The sequence below is a fragment of the Linepithema humile genome, chromosome 2, assembly GCF_040581485.1.
Source record: "Linepithema humile isolate Giens D197 chromosome 2, Lhum_UNIL_v1.0, whole genome shotgun sequence".
NCBI lineage: Eukaryota > Metazoa > Arthropoda > Insecta > Hymenoptera > Formicidae > Linepithema > Linepithema humile.
Window position 1 is genome coordinate 14,102,072 of NC_090129.1, and position 20,213 is coordinate 14,122,284.

General features: G+C 26.1%; 1 protein-coding gene across 6 annotated transcripts; it reads right to left on the reverse strand.

Moving 5' to 3' along the window:
* Positions 1-4,968: 4,968 nt before the first annotated feature.
* Positions 4,969-19,322, reverse strand: LOC136998220 (uncharacterized). 6 transcript variants are annotated; one of them, XR_010888844.1, is made up of 14 exons: positions 16,311-19,310; positions 15,458-15,610; positions 14,336-14,458; positions 13,434-13,556; positions 13,243-13,341; positions 12,449-12,550; positions 12,249-12,362; positions 12,061-12,153; positions 11,229-11,300; positions 10,453-10,533; positions 7,897-9,819; positions 7,704-7,786; positions 6,668-6,880; positions 4,969-6,391 (listed from the first exon to the last, which is right to left on the reverse strand). XR_010888844.1 is itself a non-coding variant. In XM_067350670.1 (10 exons), exons 1-10 carry the CDS (start codon positions 16,408-16,410, stop codon positions 10,445-10,447), a joined length of 1,101 nt encoding a protein of 366 aa, XP_067206771.1. In that variant the 5' UTR covers positions 16,411-19,322; the 3' UTR covers positions 10,189-10,444. The 6 variants fall into 6 exon arrangements, 1 of the variants encoding a protein (XP_067206771.1); XR_010888843.1 differs by having other exon boundaries at positions 16,278-19,310; XR_010888845.1 differs by lacking the exon at positions 12,249-12,362 and having other exon boundaries at positions 16,278-19,310.
* Between the last annotated feature and the right edge of the window lie 891 nt (positions 19,323-20,213).

A 20,213-nucleotide genomic window follows, 5' to 3' on the forward strand; every position in this document is an offset into this window, starting at 1 on the left:
TGATTCCAAAATCTAATAGCTGGTGTCAAGAGCTTTTCAAAACACTATAATGAAGTTATTTTTCATTAAGTACTTTTCGAGTTATACCCCCCCCCCCCCCCCCCCCCCCCCCCCCCCCCCGAGAGAGAGAGAGAGAGAGAGAGAGAGAGAGAGAGAGAGAGAGAGAGAGGAAGCATAGAATTACAGTATTTTGACATAAAATACAAAATATCTTGTAAAACATTCAATTTTTGGGAATTTTACCTTAATACTTTTATGCATAAAATAATGAGACGAATCAATTGGTATAAAGAAAACACATAGTTGCTTTCAAGAAAAAATATGTAATTTGCAACATGCAACTGCATACTTTTTCTTGAAAGCAACTATGTGTTTTCTTTATACCAATTGATTCGTCTCATTATTTTATGCATAAAAGTATTAAGGTAAGATTCCCAAAAATTGAATGTTTTACAAGATATTTTGTATTTTATGTCAAAATACTGTAATTTACAAGCCTCATAACTCGAAAAGTACTTAATGAAAAATAACTTCATTATAGTGTTTTGAAAAGCTCTTGACACCAGCTATTAGATTTTGGAATCAAAAATAGGGGTTTCTATTTAAAAAACACTTGTTAATCTTAAAATAACTTTGAAAATCGACTTCGAGGTCAAGTTCAAGGTTATCAACGGTTGGCTCCCTTTGAACCCTACAATTTTTGTACGAGTTATTTTTCGCTATCACCTATACCTTCGGAGTTATTTGCGTGGATGGATTAAAATGGCCCACCCTGTATATACAGAAATTTATATACATAAATAATATATATCCTTTCACATAATATGGTCAAATCGCCGTATTAAACCAAACAATGTAATATTGTAATTTTATACTCGCAGAAATAGCAATCTATAGTTAATTGTTTATACAAATTTACTGATGTTCCATACTATAAAAAATTTTATAATGCATATGTCAGAAAGTGATATGCTTCGATGTATGCAATAAAATAATTGCAGTGTAACTTCTATTTCTTTTATTTAAGTAAAAGTGTGTGAGACAAAATCAGCAATATTATATTCTATCTCTCTCGGTATTATTTAGCTCCCTCTTCTATTGTGCTAACTATGTTATATATAACTGACTTTATTTATCAAAAATAATTTATTTAACACGAATAATATAACATATTTAAAAATTTAATATTCTCTATCAAAATTTAAAAAAAAGCGAACTTCTAGAAAGAGAAAGAAAGATATAACAATAAAATAGCATGCCTTGCAAAAATAAACGGACTTAAGTAAGTACATGTGAATAAGACTCATTGTAAGGCAATGTGGATGCACTGTAATGTGATAAAATATGTTATGTTATTTGGGAGCAAGTAAAAGTATTTAAAGTACATATTAAAACATGATTGATATTTCTGTTTTTGATGTGGTGTGAATAGTGAGTGTAACTGTGTATATAATCATGTCTCTCATAGGACTACAATAATTAATTAAAGCTTCTTACTTCAAGTGTTAAGTAAAGTAATACACACAACACTACACTTTTGCAATTAAAAGATATTACTGTGTTCATGTAATAAATAAGTGTTGCAAATAAAATACATTTATGCTAAGATTCTGATTTTTATAATTAACATAAACGGATTTTTATAATTAATATTAACACAATAAAATGAACAGCTTACTGTTTCTATTAATATTTTAAACATATATGTATATGTGTGCGATGTGTAATATTCTACATATTGAATTGTCACTGCTGTCAAAGAAGCTGTTAGAAGAGAATCCATTTTCAAAGCACGAGATTCTTTCCAGCGAGAGTTTATTATTATTAATTTCCTTGCTACTAGAATTCTGTATAATGTTGTGGAAATATCAATATCTATTTATTCATCAAGTTAAATTCTATAGTTGGACATTTGCTGTTACGTGTTGTGCCATATCAGTGAACAATAAAAATAAAAATAACAATAAAAATCAGTGAACAGAAAATATAATTGTGAACTTAGCTGTGTAACAATATCACAATAACTAATTAGTTTCTTTTATAATGTTTTGAATTTAAGTAGAGCATTAGAATTCTATATTGTTGTGATAAATGATAGTTATTACGGTATTTATGTAATATATAACAGTGCAATGCATGAATGAAATTCATTTGTGGCATAAGATTTTTATAATTTTAAGGTTATTTGTTTACTATTTTTAATAATATTTAATAAGACATATATGTATATACGCTGACAAATTATATAGAGAGATTATATGCACTGTTATATATTGCATAAATATCGTAATGTGTCATTTATCACACAATACAGAATTCTAATGCTCCATTCAAATTTAAAAGAATATGAAAGAAACTAATTATTGAGAAGTATTGTTATACAGCTAAATTCACAATTATATTTTCTGTTATTGTTCACTAATATGGCACAACACGTAACAGCAAATGTCCAATTAGAATTTATCTTGATGAATAAATAGATGTTGATATTTCCACAACATTACACAGAATTCTAGTAGCGAAGAAATTAATAATAATAAATTCTCTCTGGAAAGAATCTTGTGTTTTGAAAATGGATTCTCTTCTAATAGCTTCTTGGCAGCAGTGACAATTCCACATGTGAATTATTATTAATACTACACAACATGCATGTATGTCTTGTTAAATATTTATAAAAACAGTAAGCAGATAACCTTAAAATCAAAATCAGAATCTTGTAGCACTAATGTATTTTATTTGCAGCACTGTTATGTATTGCATGGCACAGTAATTTTAATCGCAATAATATAGTGTTTTATTACTTCACTCAAAGTTTTAATTAGCTTTCATTAATTATTATAGTCCTATGACATGATTAAATACACAATTACACTCATTATTTACAGATCACACCACACGTCACAAACAGAGATATCAATCATGTTTTAATATATACTTTGAATATTTTTACTTGCTCTCAAATAAAATATTTCATCACATTACGGTGCATCATCATTTGACACCATTGACTAATCACAGTCGATTATTCTTCCATAATTTATCTGTGATTGGTCAATTTCTTACGGCTTACAGCTTACGGCTTTATTATAAACCAACCCTTAGTTTTAGACTGTGTTCGTTATGCTCGCTTACATGCTGAAAGCATCATTCTATCTTTCTTCGACGCATAATGAACAAGAAAGACAGACTGATGCTTTCAGCGCGTAAGTGAACATAACGAACGCAGCCTTATTCACATATACTTCAAGTCTGTTTGTTTTTTAGGCACACTATGTACCGTTATATCTTTTTTCCTTTTTGTTGATCTCAAAATACAGTTTTTAAAAATTTTAAGAAAGAATGCTTAATTTTTAAATTGTATTATTTATATTTATGCAACAAACCATTTTTGATAAATAAAGCAAACTGTATAACATATTGGAGTTAGTACCGAATAGGAAATAAGCAAATAATGCCGAGCCGAGAGAGTTAAGGCCGGTATTCATAGTCGATTCTTATAATTAAGACCGTTTTAAGTATAGTCTTAAGATGTCATAAGCCAATCACAGAGCCGTATTAGCGTCTTAAGGCTTTACTTAAGACGATCTTAAAATAAGAACGGACTATGAATACCGACCTTAGAGTCTGATAGGTACTGTTGATTCTGTCTCACACATTTATCTAAATGAGAAAAATATGTTATCTTTTATAACAAGACGTGCTCTCTTTGCCTCTCTATCAGTTTCTATATACTTTTATGTTTCATAATCTAGTGAGGGCCTATCCAGACAAACTTGCATAGTCGCATAAACATATACAAGGAAATTAATTGGTTTATAAGCAAATGCATAAAGAAATGGACCAATCAGTTTCCTTATGCATATGTTTATGCGACTATGCAAGTTTATCTAGATAGGCCCTAACTGTTGTTACTACACAAAAATAAACAAAAATCTTAATTAGAACTGAATAGTTATCATAATAATGAATTATGAATTTAATCATATAGTTTTGCGCAGTTTAACGGACATGTTGATACGTGTCAGTGCATCTGTGTACATGAGGCGTAACTTGCGTAAAATGCGGATCCGCATTGCTTTCTCTCTTCTTTTGATGATTTCGAAATAATGTTGATGATTTTATTAATAAACTTGCTTTCTATTGTTGCACTGAAATTTTCCTTCTTGCTTTTGTCAAATATTAAATATATACATATTTCTTTAAATACAAAGAGAGTATAATAGTTTAGCTATAAAAAAGGAACCTATTGATATAATTAAATATTATTTTTATTTTATTTAAATATTACTTCTATTTTATTATTGGACGCTGTATTAAGATGCATTTTAGGTAACTAAAATTAATAATATAAATGTATTTCGAAATATACTCTGATAGTAGTGAAAATCCATATTTCGCGTGTTATTTATATATAAATATAGATTTGCAGTATTGTCATTATTTTAGACTGCATATGACTGTATATAAACTTTAATAAATAATGAAGAAAGAAAAATTTTTAAATAGAAAAAAATGCTCTTTTCTTATCTTTTGAATTAATAGAATGTATCATTGAAGCATTAAAGGAATGAGGAATGAAATTTCAATGCAACATTAGTGCAATTAAAATGAACGCCTTAAACTGAAATTTTTCTTGGAATACTTTCTATATATAAGTTTTTTATGTAAAATTCTGAAATAGTTTAAAATTTCTACGATTTTTTATTTTATAATTTCTGAAGAAAACTTACAAAATTTGAAAAAGTTTACAGAATTTTTTGAAGTTCTTTATAAATTAAAAACATTTCTTGAAAAATATTATGTGAAAATATTTTCACTAGGAATAAGACATGGACTATGAATACCGGTCTTCAAATTTAAAGAATTTACTAATTGGAATATTACTTATCCTAAGGTTTTATCTTATGGAACGAATCTATTTGATTTCCTCAATGTTACTCATAAAGTTATAAGCACAAACCAAATCTGTTTGATTTTTTAAATCTTAATTTCTTTATTCAGATAAGTATAATTTTAGAATATTTATTTTCTTTTATAACATTTTGAATGTAATCTTTTTTTCTGTTTTATATGTTTAGATAGAAAACAAATTAATAAAGAAATAAAGAAAAATAAGTGTAATGTTTACAAAGTGTAAAATATATATATAAGAAAAATAAAGAACATCAATTACATAAGAAATTTCATAAATTATGCAATATAAAATCATTTTCTATCAGGCAAGTATTATATCTAAAACCTTGTATCTGCAATATTAGAAATCGCTCCAAGATTTTGAATGGAAAACAATTGTTCAATCACATTAGTCTGAATAGTTAAAATGCGATTTGTCAATTCTTTCCTTATCTGAACGATTAATAGCATTGTTTAGACACAAGACTTAAATAGACATAGAACATAACTGCTTATAATGTAGAATAACTGCTTATAATATAAAAGTAATACATAAACATCAAAGTTACAAAAGATTACATTCATAAGTTCAAAAGATTACATTCATACATAGATAGATACAATATCCTCGTATGCAAATAAATCTAATCACAAATTGAACTTAAATTATTATATTCCTACATATGAGTGAAAATTATTGTAATACATGAAATATCACATTCTATCAGTATAAATTTATACTTGACATATTTTACTTAGTATATCACAAGAATAATGTACTATAGTTACCATGTTTTCTTTAAATTAAAGATATAATCTCTTAGATATTTGTACTTTTTATCAAATGCTAGTAAAGAAACTTTGCATTTATTTGTTATTCTATAGTAAATTTGAATAATTCTATAGTTTTGAATAATAAACTAAAATCAAAATTAAACAACTTTTATGCTTTAAAATAGCTGATTATATAAAGTATAAGACAGTATTGCTTTTTATCACTCTTATTTTAGTTTTTAAATAAAGGCACTTCTTTAAAGTAATGACTTAAAAAGTATGTAAAAATACTATAAAATGTTTACACTCTCTAGCAATTATCATTTAAGTATCTTCATCCTTTTTAACGTATAGCAGCAATATATAGATATACTTATAGACAGACATAAACTTAAAATTACATAATTATAATCAAAATTAAATAACATTACAGATATTGCATTTGTCATTGCACATCCATATATATCTTAAAGTTTCTTTAGTTGAAAGATACTTAATAGAATAAAACTTAAAATATACGTATCTTTTTAATATCGCTAGAAATATTCATGAAATTTCAAAACTCCAACTTGAAGTCAAATAAACTTATTATTGATAGGTATACTTTTGTTCACTGATGCAGTCTTAACTTAAGAAAAGCGAATAAGTATATGACAGACATCAAAAGCAAGAAGGTCTGTGACATCAGAAGAACATCAAAAGTTTGAGAAAGATATTAAAATTCCTGAAACAAAAAGATATATTCATAAAATAATACTTACAATCAATTGAGTATGTTTGTAAAATATACCGATATACTTTTCCTTGCTCTAATAATTAGCAAATAACTATGAAAATAACATAATATATAATTTACTAATTGCATAAATTAGTTAATTATATATTAGTAAAACTGCATATAATTTACTAATTGCATTTACTTTTGTCACATTAATAGTGTAACAATAATTAATTTTCTATTTTAAAAATGTTTTTAAGTATTAACATAATACATACTCACATTGTTTACGAAAAGCTTTTTGTTTATTATGTATCCACGTTTTTATTTGTGGGGATGTACGTTGTGCAAGAGAAGTGTACTGTTTCTTTACTTCTTGTATTTCTCTCAAAGAGGGTAATGTTAAATTTTCCATATGTTTAGCAAATGCATGAAGTGCTGTTTCTTGTTCTTTCTGAGACCAACGAATTCTTTTAGTTTTTCCATATGGCGATGCTAGTAAAAAAAACCAGTATTGTTAAAGTGATACTTATATACGTATAAATAATATATAATAATAATCATGATATATAAATTTGAGAAAAAAATGAAATGTTAAAAGAAAAAATTATACTAAAAATAAAATAAAAAGTATACTGAAAATTAAATTTAAAAAGAAATGTTGTTAAACATTATACTAAAATAGGTACATGAGATTTACAAACACTTTTGTGCCATAATTTCTTATAACTTGTAACTCTTATAACTCATAACTTTTATATAATCTCTATGATATATATATATATATATATATATACACAGGGTGATTCAAAATAACCTGATGTCCTTGCAATGCCATATTCTTAAGCGAATTCTGAGACGATTTTTCCTTTTACAAAATTTTGTCCGAAGCTTAGTTTTCGAGTTATAATTGAAAATAGATAGCAACTTACGAGTTCGGTACAACAGGCAGGCAGGGACGCGCAACGTATAATGAGACTGTCAAGTGTTTACTATCGTCTCATGACGCATTACACCGTCTCTGTCTGTCCGTTGTACCGAACTCGTAAGTTGCTATCTATTTTCAATTATAACTATCGGACTCGTAAGTAGCAAACTATTTTCAATTATAACTCGAAAACTAAGCTTCGGACAAAATTTTGTAAAAGGAAAAATTGTCTCAGAATTCGCTCAAGAATATGGCATTGCAAGGACATCAGGTTATTTTGAATCACCCTGTATATATAAGATACAAGACTCTGCAAACATTTTTAAACAATTCTTAGAAAAATAAAACATACAACATTAAAATTTCACATATTTAATGTAAAATACTCACTTGAACGTTTTTGTTTTTTTTTCCATCGCTATTCCTTTGTTGATTATGTATTATATCATCAGGTAAGTCATATAAATTTGTGTCTGAAATAAATGTTTGTGAATATTTGAAAGGAATTATATATATATATGTATATATATTGTATAGAAATAGAATATTATGCATAAGAAATACAAATGTAAAATGTTATTACCTGAATGTATATTTTCTTTATTTGAGCTATTAAAGTTGTTCTGTTTTGCTTCTTCATCACTTTCGGAACTGTTATTTGTTGAAGTTTCGTCATCTGAAATATTTTTATTTCCTTGAACTGCTTCCAAATATTGTGAAACTTTTAATATATCTCTGCTTGCCAATGGTTGTCTATAATGATCCTTATGTATTTTCTCAGAATGACCCATAAATGTAGCAAGATCAGATACATCAATCTCATCAAGATTTAATTGAATACAGTATGTTGCCACATGCTTCCGCAATTCTGTAGCACGCAAAGTAGTAGACTGACTTGCATTACATTCTTCTGCAAATTTTCGTAATAAAATGCAGGCTTTAAGATGTCTAAATCTTTTTTTATTATAGCCAGGTAATGCAAATACGTAAGGATTTGTTTTAGGTATTTCAGCTTCTTTGCGAAATTTTAAAATTAAATTAATACTTTCAAATAACTGCTTTGTTAATAAAACGGGCACTCCACGGCCCAATTTGCCCCTAATACAGAATCGAATATATTTTTCCGCAATTTTTTTATTTTTTTTTGATAATAATGTATAAATGTCGGTATTTACGTTTTCATGTAGTTTTTCGTAACTTTGGAAATCTTCAATAAGAATTCGCTCCATTTCTCCCGACCGTCGTCTATTAAATACAAGTACAGATATTAGTGTAGCTTCTGCTAAAGAAAGCCAACTATGATAAGAAAAGGATTGTTGTAGTGTTGTAAAAGCTTCAATTCGCTTTTTTTCCAAATATTTATATAATATTTTGATATCTTCCAATGATGGTAGAATAACTTTTTTACGTCTTTTCTGAGCTGATTGTGTTTCCATAACAGTCTTATTTACACTTGTCCCAATATCAACAACTAATAACTTTAAGAAGTCTTTAACTAGTTTCTTTTTTTCTGAATCTTCCCTCTTTATACATTCTGCGATAAGAAGATTTCCAATGTGTTTAATTAAAGTGGATAAGTTTGCCGCCACTGCAGGAGCTTCATATATTTTTTCTTCATCATTATATCTTGCAACTATATTTATCGCATGGATACAGTCATCATATACTGCTGGACGATATAGCGATTCAAAGTTTTTTATATTTTTATTTATACTTTTTAATGCCAAAAGGAAGCGGCCAAGAAGACGCAATCTTGCACGTATCATGTCATGATGATGTTGAGATTTGTATTTAATGCAGAGTTTATTTCCAAATAAAATCAATAATTCATCATATCTTATAATGCGTGTAATCTCGTCTTCACGCATGACTGGAAATACCATTTTCTTCAAAGTTTCATTTGCCGAAGAATGTAACCTGCACATAATTTTTCTACCCATTATCATAATACATTTATTCTTCCGAAAATCTTTTCCAAAGCAGGTTCGAGAATGATGACGTATTGTACTTTTTGCAAAGAAACCTTTACATTTTGAGCAAGCAATAAAATCTCTGGCGAGCTTGTTATATTTTTCATTGGGACGTCTAGATACTATAAGTTGTCCATTATTCAATGTCGAATTTGTATTAAATTTAAAATTGCCATTTTTTCGTAAAATTTCTATAATTTTTTTCCTTTCTGTGTTATTTTTGGGTAAAGCCGTAAACCTTTTTACATCCAATTCATTACGATGTACTTTTTCTAGATGTCGTGCAAGTTGTGTTTGCAATTTTGAACAAAATATACAATAGTTTTTTTTAGGAGATCTTGCATTAGAAGTCTCTACATACATATTTTCATCGTTGCATCCATTACCATTAATTTGCGAGGCATCTAAACTTGACATTGAAGTTACAGTTGTGTTTAAGCTTGATTTGCGTTTTTGTGGCAGTTCATTATCCGATAAATGTTCATCTTCTGATGGTACATATTCTGATTCACTACTTTCTTTACCATTTTCAACGTCTGTAAAAAAAAGATGTAGATTAGGTAAGTATTGGGTTTAATTCATTTCGTTCATTACCTTAGTTATCTCAACTCATGACATCAAAAGCGAAAAAATTCATGTTCAAAATTCTTGCAAAATATATCTTGAAATAAAAATATATATACAATGATATTTGTAATTAATTAAATAACTTAATAAAGTATAGAAAAAAAACTTTCTTTTTGCTTTAGTAATCAATAACTGTAATAATAAATCGATAATAAGCTATAAAATTAAAAATCACATTAAAAAATCACATAATTGAAAAATAATTTATATTTCCGAAAATTTTTCTTTTGCTTAATAACTTTTTTGAACTGTACTAAATATAACAAACAGATATAAAGTTGTGTGTTATTTGGTTTTTAATTAGATATATCACATTAATTTTATTGATATTTATCAAAACAGAAGAAAAAAGTTTTCTGAGTATTTTATAAAGTCTAAATTAATCTTATCTTATAAATATATCTTTTTATTTGAACTATCTTATAAGAATTCTTCATAAAATTTTCTCTTTTTTTATCATAAAGCTAAAATCTATAATAAAGGACCAAGAATCTTAATAAATTTACAAAAATAATCAAAAAGAGCTTTTACAATTTACATACCAAGTGTTGATGATATTTGGACATTTGCTTCATTTCCTATTTGACTCACATTTTGACATGTAATAGAATTACACGTATCATCTACAAATATAAATTTTTAAAAATATACGTATAATTTGTTATAAAATTAAAATCAAAATTAAATACTTAAAATTAAAAAGTTAATTATAAAATATGATATATTTTAATAATAAAAACTGCTTAGAAACTTGCAAACAATCTGTGATATCTCATATATAATATTAGCAATTTAAAGTTAGGAAAACATTTTATTATTATCGAAATATCATACTCAGGTTTTTACTTTTCAATATAGATAATAAAGACAATTGTTATAACATAAATTTTCATATATTATTGCAAAAAATATATATTGTTTATGATGTCCATTGTAACAAATTTAATACTTCAAAAAGGATGTCAGGATCATTTACTATATTTTGTATCTAGCTCCTATAATAATATTCATGTGTTTTTACATCTAAACATTCCTAATCTTAGCAATCAAAATTATAACTACATGAAAATAGTGATTAATAACTAGGTGGTCACATTGTTAATTTTAATTTTACATTTACAAGAAAATACGCGAAAGATATATTGTAAGAGTAATGTAAAATCTCAATTTGAACTATATTAAAAAATAACTTCCATTCTGTTTTATTTTGATATTAATATAGTTTTTGAAATATTTAGTTTTAAATCCTATAAATGAGACTGATTCTACTATTTTACAAATTCCTCAAAAATATTAAATATAATTAACTTTTACATACCAGTAGTATTAAAAGATATTCTTCTAACACAATCATCTAAAATAAATGTAGATGGAGATATGTTAAGTAAATCTGTAAACAAAAAAATAGAATGAAAACAAATAAGCTTATTTAATAATGCATAACAGCAAGTGATAATGAATTCAGGTATTACTTACTGCATAAGAAATATTAAGCTTCATTAATTTTTTTTTGTAATATTCAACATATTCAATTATAATACAATCAAAATTGGGAAAGTTACTTTTTAAAAGTTACTTTTAATTTGTCATCGTTATTTTTTAAATGTTAAACCAATATCAAATTTAAAAATTTATTTTTTAAATGTTTTTGTTCAAATATTATTAAAAGCAATATAATCTTAATTTCAAAATACCACACAAATTTAAAGAGAAATATTTTAAAATGCTTAAAATGCAAATAAAAATTGTTGATTCATTAAACTTATAAATATAGCAAAATTTATACGTTTTTGCACTGTTGATCTTATGTTCAAAAATTTTAATGTGAATTTTTAATTTAAAGTAAAGACAGTTTGTTTTTAAAATATGCAGCTAATGTATCATAGAACTACACTAATATATGATTGATTTATGATTATCTTTATACTTAAGATATTTTAAATATAAAAAATAATATACTAATTAAAGATTAAATACATAAACAATACATCAGAAATAGGTTCAAAATGTAAAAAGTAACAATAAAAGAAAATGTTAAATTCGTTGTTACTAAAAAAAATATAAGTATGTTACTGTTTCAGAAAGAATAAAGTAACAATAACACGTTACAATAACATGTTACTTCCCAAACTAGAAAATAAGAAACATACCTGTTAATGAGACGTCCATGTTAATATTGTCAATTTCCAGATTATTTTCAACTGCATTACATGTCTGTATACTTGCAGGTTCTGACAAAGGTTCTAACAAAAACAATTATAATGATGTAATCAGTAGTTATCATCAAAATAATTTTCAGAAGTAACTAGTATTATGAAAAATATGAAAATAAATTTACCACAAGATAATAAAATTTCAACATCTTGCCAGACTTCATTGAATTTATCAGTTCTTTCATTGCTTATGTCTTTATCGATGCTTACTGATTTACTAATTGATTTACTAACCAAATCTAATATTAAAATTGAAAAATATATTATCTTTCTTTAAAACTTATAAAATAGATTATAGATAATTCATAATATTAAAAATACTAACCACAAGGTAAAAGCACATCTGAAATTCCATTAATATTACAGTCTATATTTTGTATTTCACTGTGACATACGTTCTCATTTTTATTCAAAATTGTATTAATATCTGATATAAGAAAAAAGATATATTAGTACTTTGTTCATATAATCAAATAGTAATTGCAGATATAATCTATAATTAGTTAAATATACCAGATGTAGGAAGATCAATGGTTTTTTTATAAGAACAGTTTTTTTCTGTTTCTAGTCTATCGTTACTCTTATTTTCGTTAATTATACTAGAAGATGCTCGAAGATCAGTGCTCTCCTGATAATAGCAATCTTTCTTTTCTGTTGCCGCTCCGTCCTTACCCATATAGGATTTTGCAATCGGCCCAATACTGGACCAGTAATGATTGCCTGAATTGCAGTACTGGCAACACTACTGGCTCAGTTTTGGCGCAGCGTCGGATGATAAGTTTGTCCCAATACTGATAAACGATACTGGTTCAGTGTAGTTAGCCTGCACTGATCCAGTGTTGATCTTACGAACGGTCCAATACTGGTTGCCAGAGCTACCAGCACTGGCTCAGTGTTGTTTGAAAGATTAGTATTATTATAATTTTAATAAAATTATAAAAATTGTATATGATTGATTTATGTTTTAAGATTATACTTAAGAAAATCTTATATATAAGAACCGACTATATATATGACTACTGGTTTATGATTGCCAAGTTTTTAATAATTCTAAATTTAGTAAATGTTAATGCAGCCTAATATATAGAAAACATGGAAATATATATTTTGAATACTCACTGTTATGTATTGGAACATCAAACGTTTCTATATTACTATCTTTGCTTTGAATCTCAGTTGGACAACTATTTCCATTTTCGATGATTACTGCGTTGATATCTGATGTAGAAAAAAAGTATATTATGTATTTCATTCATATCATGAAATATTGAATAAAATTGTAATGGATAAAATATATTAATTAATCGTACTAGAAGATGTTGGAACATTACTGGTGTCTAGATAATCACAATCCTTAATTTCTATTTCTGCTGTTTCTGGTCTGTCATACCTTCTACTTTCATCAGTGACTGTTATAGTTGGTTTATCTATATCTTAATGTAATAGCAAAAAAGAAAATGTGCATTATATTCTAGCTTTCGTAATAGAAATGTACTTAGAGAGACTGGCATAAATTTTTTAATACGCTCTTACAAAATTATTTATGATTAAGTTTCAGTTATATGCGTTTTGTTTTAATATGTATTAATTACTGTTATTTATTGGAGAAAACAATAATAACTTAAATATTATTTAAAAAAAAATTAAATTTAGTATTAGTGAACATTCATGCGAAACACATATATATGTATATTAAAAAGAAAAAACTTTTACGGAATATTAGTCTTATTTTTACAAATTATAAATAATGAAACATGTGAATATGTCTTTAGAAAGTGACTGTCGAAATTTGTTATATTATATTATCTCGTATATGTCATGAAACAATGAATAAACTCTTTAACATGATATTACTTTAAAAAATAATTTTACTTTAAAATATTACTTTATTCAATAATTACAATATTACTTTAAAAAATAATTTTAAAATTTAGCCTTGAAAAGTAACATTTATCATGAAAAACTAGTATAGAAACTAGTATGAAAGAAATTATATTAGAAAAAAAGTTTTACAAAATATTTACAGAATATTTTACAAAACTTTTATAGAATATTATTTTTATTCTTACAAATTATTAAGTCAAACATATATATGTGTAATTAGGAAGTGGATTATTGCCAAAATTTCTAACTACTCTAAATTTGCTAAATGTTAATGCATTTATGCCAATCTTTAATACATGGAATAGATGAAAATATTTTGAACACTCACTGTTATGCATTGGAACATCAAACATTTCAATACCACTCTCCTTGCTTTCAGTTTCAGTTGAACAATTGTTTCTATTTTTTTCAATGATCACTGGGATATCTGATGTTTCCAGTTCGTCGTTTCCTTTATTTTCGTCGATGATTGATTTATTAATTGGAAAAAAGAAAAATATACATTCTAGCATTTATAGAAACATACTTAAAGAGATTGATATAAACTTTTTGATACACCTACAAAATTTGTGATAAAAAAAACTTTCAATCATGCGTTTTATTTGGTTATGCATTCATAATGACTGTATTTGAAAAAAAAGTATATTATGATCGGTATTCATAGTCCGTTCTTATTTTAAGATCGTCTTAAGTAATGTTTTAAGACGCTAATAGGGCTCTGTCACATTTTAAGACTGTACTTAAAACGGTCTTAAATATTAGAATCGACTATGAATACCGGCCTATATGCATCTCATCCATATCATGAAATATTGAATAAAGTTATAATGGATAATAATATATTGATAATATACTGATAATATAGATAATAATATTAATTAATCGTACCAAAAGATATTAAGACATTAGTGTCTTTATAATTGTAGGTCTTAATTTCTGTTTCCGATTTGTCGTTTTCTTTATTTGAGAAAATGATAATAATTTACAGATTATTATTAAAAAATAATTTGAAAGTTAGCATTATTAAGTAATCTTTATAATACAAAACAAACATATATTTAAAAAAAGAACATTGCGAAACATTATTCTCAGTTTTTTATGAATACTCAAACATGAATATATTGTTAAAAAGTGTATAATTGCTAAAATTTCTCTGAATTTAGAAAATGTTAATATCTAATACAAAAATAAAAAAGAAATATGCATTACATTTTAGCATGTACAGTAGAAACGTTTTTGTATTCATTGTATTCATGTATTCATAAAAGTCGTTGTGTTAATATCTAACATAAGAAAAAAAGTATATTACTATTGACATATTAAATAATTGATGATATTAATTAAATGTATCAGAAGTAATGATTTTTAAAGTAAATAAATATTACATTACATTAATGCTTATGAAAAAAAGTCAAATAATTAATGCAATAATTAATAATATTGTACTTACCTTTGAATACGCAGGTATTCGTAGTCCTTTCATAATCATAATTTTTGTATTTTGTATTTCTCTTTCTACTTTGGAAATAAATTTTTTTACAAAACACACGTGGTTTATTTGCAAATATATTCTGTTTTATTTCGTGTAATATAGCTTTGTTATCTGTAATGATAAAAAAGATATTCAATAGTAATCTATTTAATAATAATAATTCAGTTTTTTAATTCAATATGTCATATTTATAAAGTTTTTTCTTCAAACTAAAATAATATTACATGTGACTTTTATATTAAAACAAATAAAGCTTTGATGAAGCTCTCTCTCTCTCTACTATAAGTAAAAATCTTTTAATTAATCAATTGCAATTAATTAGTCATTCTTAAACCATCGTTAAAGAATTGAATTGATATTTATACTTTTTGGAATGAAAACAAATAGAAAAATAATTAGACATTAAAATTATGATTATTCGTACAATAATGAAAAAATATGAATATTGGATTTAGAGAAATTTGCTATTATATACATTGTAAAATTCTGTATTTTCTTTATAAATAATATAATTACCAAGTAACACAATGAGACTAATGCCTTTTTATCTAAAATTGTACGCACATATCAGAGCATACTCAGCTCTTGCTTTTTCGCTACATCATTTCTCTATATCATTTTCATGCATGTGCTAATATATTTTGATATGCGTGCAATTTCAGTTTAGAAAACATTGATATCCACCGTATAATGGTGATTGATATTACTTACATATAATAATAACATTGAAAACGTATATAAAATATACATTATAAAATATAAAAAAATTCCAACTTACCATTTTTCGCTATAATATTTGCTGGGTACTTACGTCTATCACTGTATGTAGCTTTTGTAACGCCTTTACAAGTAATAAGATTTGATTTGCACACGTGATAAATACCATCATGAAATTTTACTAAGGCGTACATATTAGAATTTCTATTTTCAATACAACTCTTTGGATAATATTTATAGCATGGTTGAATGTGGTTAAAGCGCGAACGTACACGTTTCTACATGTTTCATAGCCGATTATACAAAAAATAATCGTTGCTAAGTTAGTTTGTTTATTGCTAGGTTACTGTTTAATACGAACGTTGCCTTTGTTTCTGCCTGATAATCTTGATGTCGAGAGAGATAGTATCTATAAGGTATCATCGTCTCTGTTTTTCACGTATAATGCCCGTCTATGATTCGCTGGGTCGTACAGTAGCTCTAACCTCTAACTTATCGACCTAATGGCGAATTCCTACTGACAAATATGTTCTGAGCGTATATGTCACGCGTCGCGTCATCCGTCAGCGTCACAAATTAACCAATTAAAGCATCTCATTTTATTGCATGGTAATGGAATGGAATAAAATAGAACAAGATGCGTGACGCGCTCAGTGGGAATTCGCCATAGGCCTAAATTTACAATAGATGTAATAAGCTTTAAGGCGTAAGAAATTGACCAATCATAGTCGATTATTCTTTTATGTTTTGTGAGTGATCAATTTCTTACGGCTATACTTATTGTAGATCTAGGCTTAGACTAATAAGTTAGGGCTACTGCACTACCCAGCGAATCATTGACGGGCAGTGTACTATCTTAGCTAAAAACAAACATATCTTTATACATTATCACACAGTTTGATGACTAATTTATGCTTCGGTATTAATCTTAATCTTAGTCTTAATCTTAAAAAATTGATCAATCACAGACAAATCACAGAAGAATAATCGACTGTGATTATCATTTCTTAAGACTAATAGGCTTTCTACAATAAGCCGTGAGTCGTAAAGTCATAAGAAATTGAGCAATCACAGTCGATGAATTCTTATGTGATTTGTCTGTAATTGGTCAATTTCTTATGACTATACGATTTACGGCTTATTGTAGAATAGCCCTAATGGTGAGTGCCGAGACAGAAAAGAGAATTTTATATTTGAATGAATATATACAATACATCTTGTTGTAAATGTTGAGATATTCTTTTCTGTAATAAATGTAAATATAATTATGACGCTTGTATGCTTACAATTATAATCATTTAAAGAATTTTTAATTTTTAATTCTTTTTTGCTGTAGTAATTAATTATCTATATTAATTCTTTTTAAGGACAAGTTCAAATTTTGTTGAAAGAAACCAAATTTGCTATTTCTTTCAGAATTGAATTTACATCACTTTCCAAATAAACAACTATATTTCATAAATAATAATGATAGACCAATAGACCAAATAAACCAATTAAAATCAAATACGAACTAAAACTCGTGTCAAATTATGGAATTGCGAACTGAGATTAAAATTCAATAATCATATAATTTTAATGATTATTTTCGTTCTGATTAATTAAATTGTAATCTTTAATTCGCAATTCTTTTGCAATGCGAAGTAGAAATTGAGCATACTTTTGAAATAAATGACTGTATTTTAAATGATTGCTTTTTTAATCAACAAATTTTTTCTCTATTACAAAAATGGTATTTGTAGAATTTCTTGCTGTTGAATCTTCATATATATGTATGAAAGTAGACGATAGGAAATTTTGTGACATCACAGTCTGACGTAATCAACCTCTATAGCAATACAGGGCGCTTGCATGATAGTTATATAAATTTTTAATGTTACACATTCAGCATATAATATGAATCTTATACTTTTTTATGAAATCACTTGTTATATTACATAGAAAATTTCTATATTTTTTCTAATAATTTCTATTTTATATTTATGAATGTTAAATAATGTCGGATATTTCAGATAAATACGTTACTGAGAATTCAGAGCGTTTGGATAGTATGACGACACTTTATATAAAACAACTTTTTTTAACAACATTTTTGTAGATACGCTTTACAGTGGCTGAAAATAAATCCGATGTGTTTTACCTTCTATTTTTAATAATTATAGGAGATACAGAAAAATGGTTCAGACAAAAGTTATTCTATTTTTTGGCTAAATGGAATAAAAAATCCGATCAAATTGAGTCGTCATCGATGCATTAGCATATGTATTTTAATTACAGAAAAGAATTTTTTATTCTAAACAGCTAAAAAGAAATAAAATTGCATTTAAAGAAATCGGTAAAACAGACGGCTCCAGGATCGCCTTACTTGTAGTTTAACCTTGTTTATTGCTAAGTAAAATAATAAGTACTAAGTTGTAATTAACTGTTTATATTATGCTTCATGGTTTCTCGTAACTTATGAGAATCTTGAAACTTTAAGTGCTTCGATTTTGATGATTTTTTAAGAATTAATATTCTTATATTATTCATTAATATTAATATGTATTTGAGCGCAAGTAAATATCACATACATGTTTTTAATAATAATTGATTCATATAAAATAATACTTTCACTGAAACTAGAAGTGTCGTTATAAAATAGTCGTTCCATATAAAGTGTCGCTGTACTAAACGAACGCTATTGTAGGCTACTGTAATTTCGACAGAAAGTTAGATATAATAATAAAGTAACGAGAATTTTGAAGTTTAAAAAATTTCTAATTTTGATGATTTTTTTAACAATTAATATTCTTATCGAGAATTGCGTATTTAAGTATAAGTTAATTTTATATGCGTATATTTACTAATTGATTTATATAAAATAGTTTTTGTTAATCAAGCGATATATCATTTTGTCGTTAAAATAACGTCATATGTTAAATCACACATTTCTCACATATTCTGCTTTGATATATAGTGACATGTCCCATACAGCATACAAGCTTGCAGCAACATTGCAGCAATGTTATAATATTGTACATTGCAGTGCAACGTTGCAGATATATTATACGGATATGAATTTGCAATATCATTCAAACAATATTACAGCAACATTTTAAAAATATTGTAAAAACAATGCCCTATTATGTTCTTTTATTGCTTGAAATATAATAAGTAGTATACAAAAAAATGTTAATAATGCATTATTTTTAATCAAATATTATTTAACATTATTTAATATTATTTTTAATATAATGCAATATTATTAATAAAATAAATATTTATTTATATTATATAATATACAGGGTGAGTCATTTTAAGTGACGCACTGAAATTTCTCAAAAATTATAGGAGATACAGAAAAATGGTTCAGACAAAAGTTGTTCAGGACAATGGGGGTCACCTATTTGTGCTAGTGACTTTGACCTTGAAGTCAATTTTCAAGGTCATTTGAAGGTCAGTTATTTTTTTAAATGGAAACCCCTATTTTTGATTCCAAAATCTAATAGCTGGTGCCAAGAGCTTTTCAAAACACTATAATGAAGTTATTTTTCATTAAGTACTTTTCGAGTTATGAGGCTTGTAAATTACAGTATTTTGACATAAAATATAAAATATCTTGTAAAACAAGTTTTTGAGAATGTTACCTTAATACTTTTATGCATAAAATAATGAGACGAATCAATTGGTATAAAGAAAACACATAGTTGCTTTCAAGAAAAAATATGTAATTTGCAACATGCAACTGCATACTTTTTTTAAAACCAATGTGTTTTCTTTATATCAATTGATTCGTCTCATTATTTTATGCATAAAAGTATTAAGGTAAGATTCCCAAAAATTGAATGTTTTACAAGATATTTTGTATTTTATGTCAAAATACTGTAATTTACAAGCCTCATAACTCGAAAAGTACTTAATGAAAAATAACTTCATTATAGTGTTTTGAAAAGCTCTTGACACCAGCTATTAGATTTTGGAATCAAAAATAGGGGTTTTCATTTTAAAAAATAACTCT

Excerpts from the sequence above, each read along its gene's own strand:
- LOC136998220 (XM_067350670.1), bottom strand. The coding sequence starts at position 16,410 with ATGTACGCCTTAGTAAAATTTCATGATGGTATTTATCACGTGTGCAAA. Across the intron at positions 13,557-14,335 it reads TGATGTTCCAATGCATAACA|ATATAGATAAACCAACTATA; the intron begins GTGAGTGTTCAA and ends TATTACATTAAG. Across the intron at positions 12,363-12,448 it reads AGATGTGCTTTTACCTTGTG|ATTTGGTTAGTAAATCAATT; the intron begins GTTAGTATTTTT and ends TTTTAATATTAG.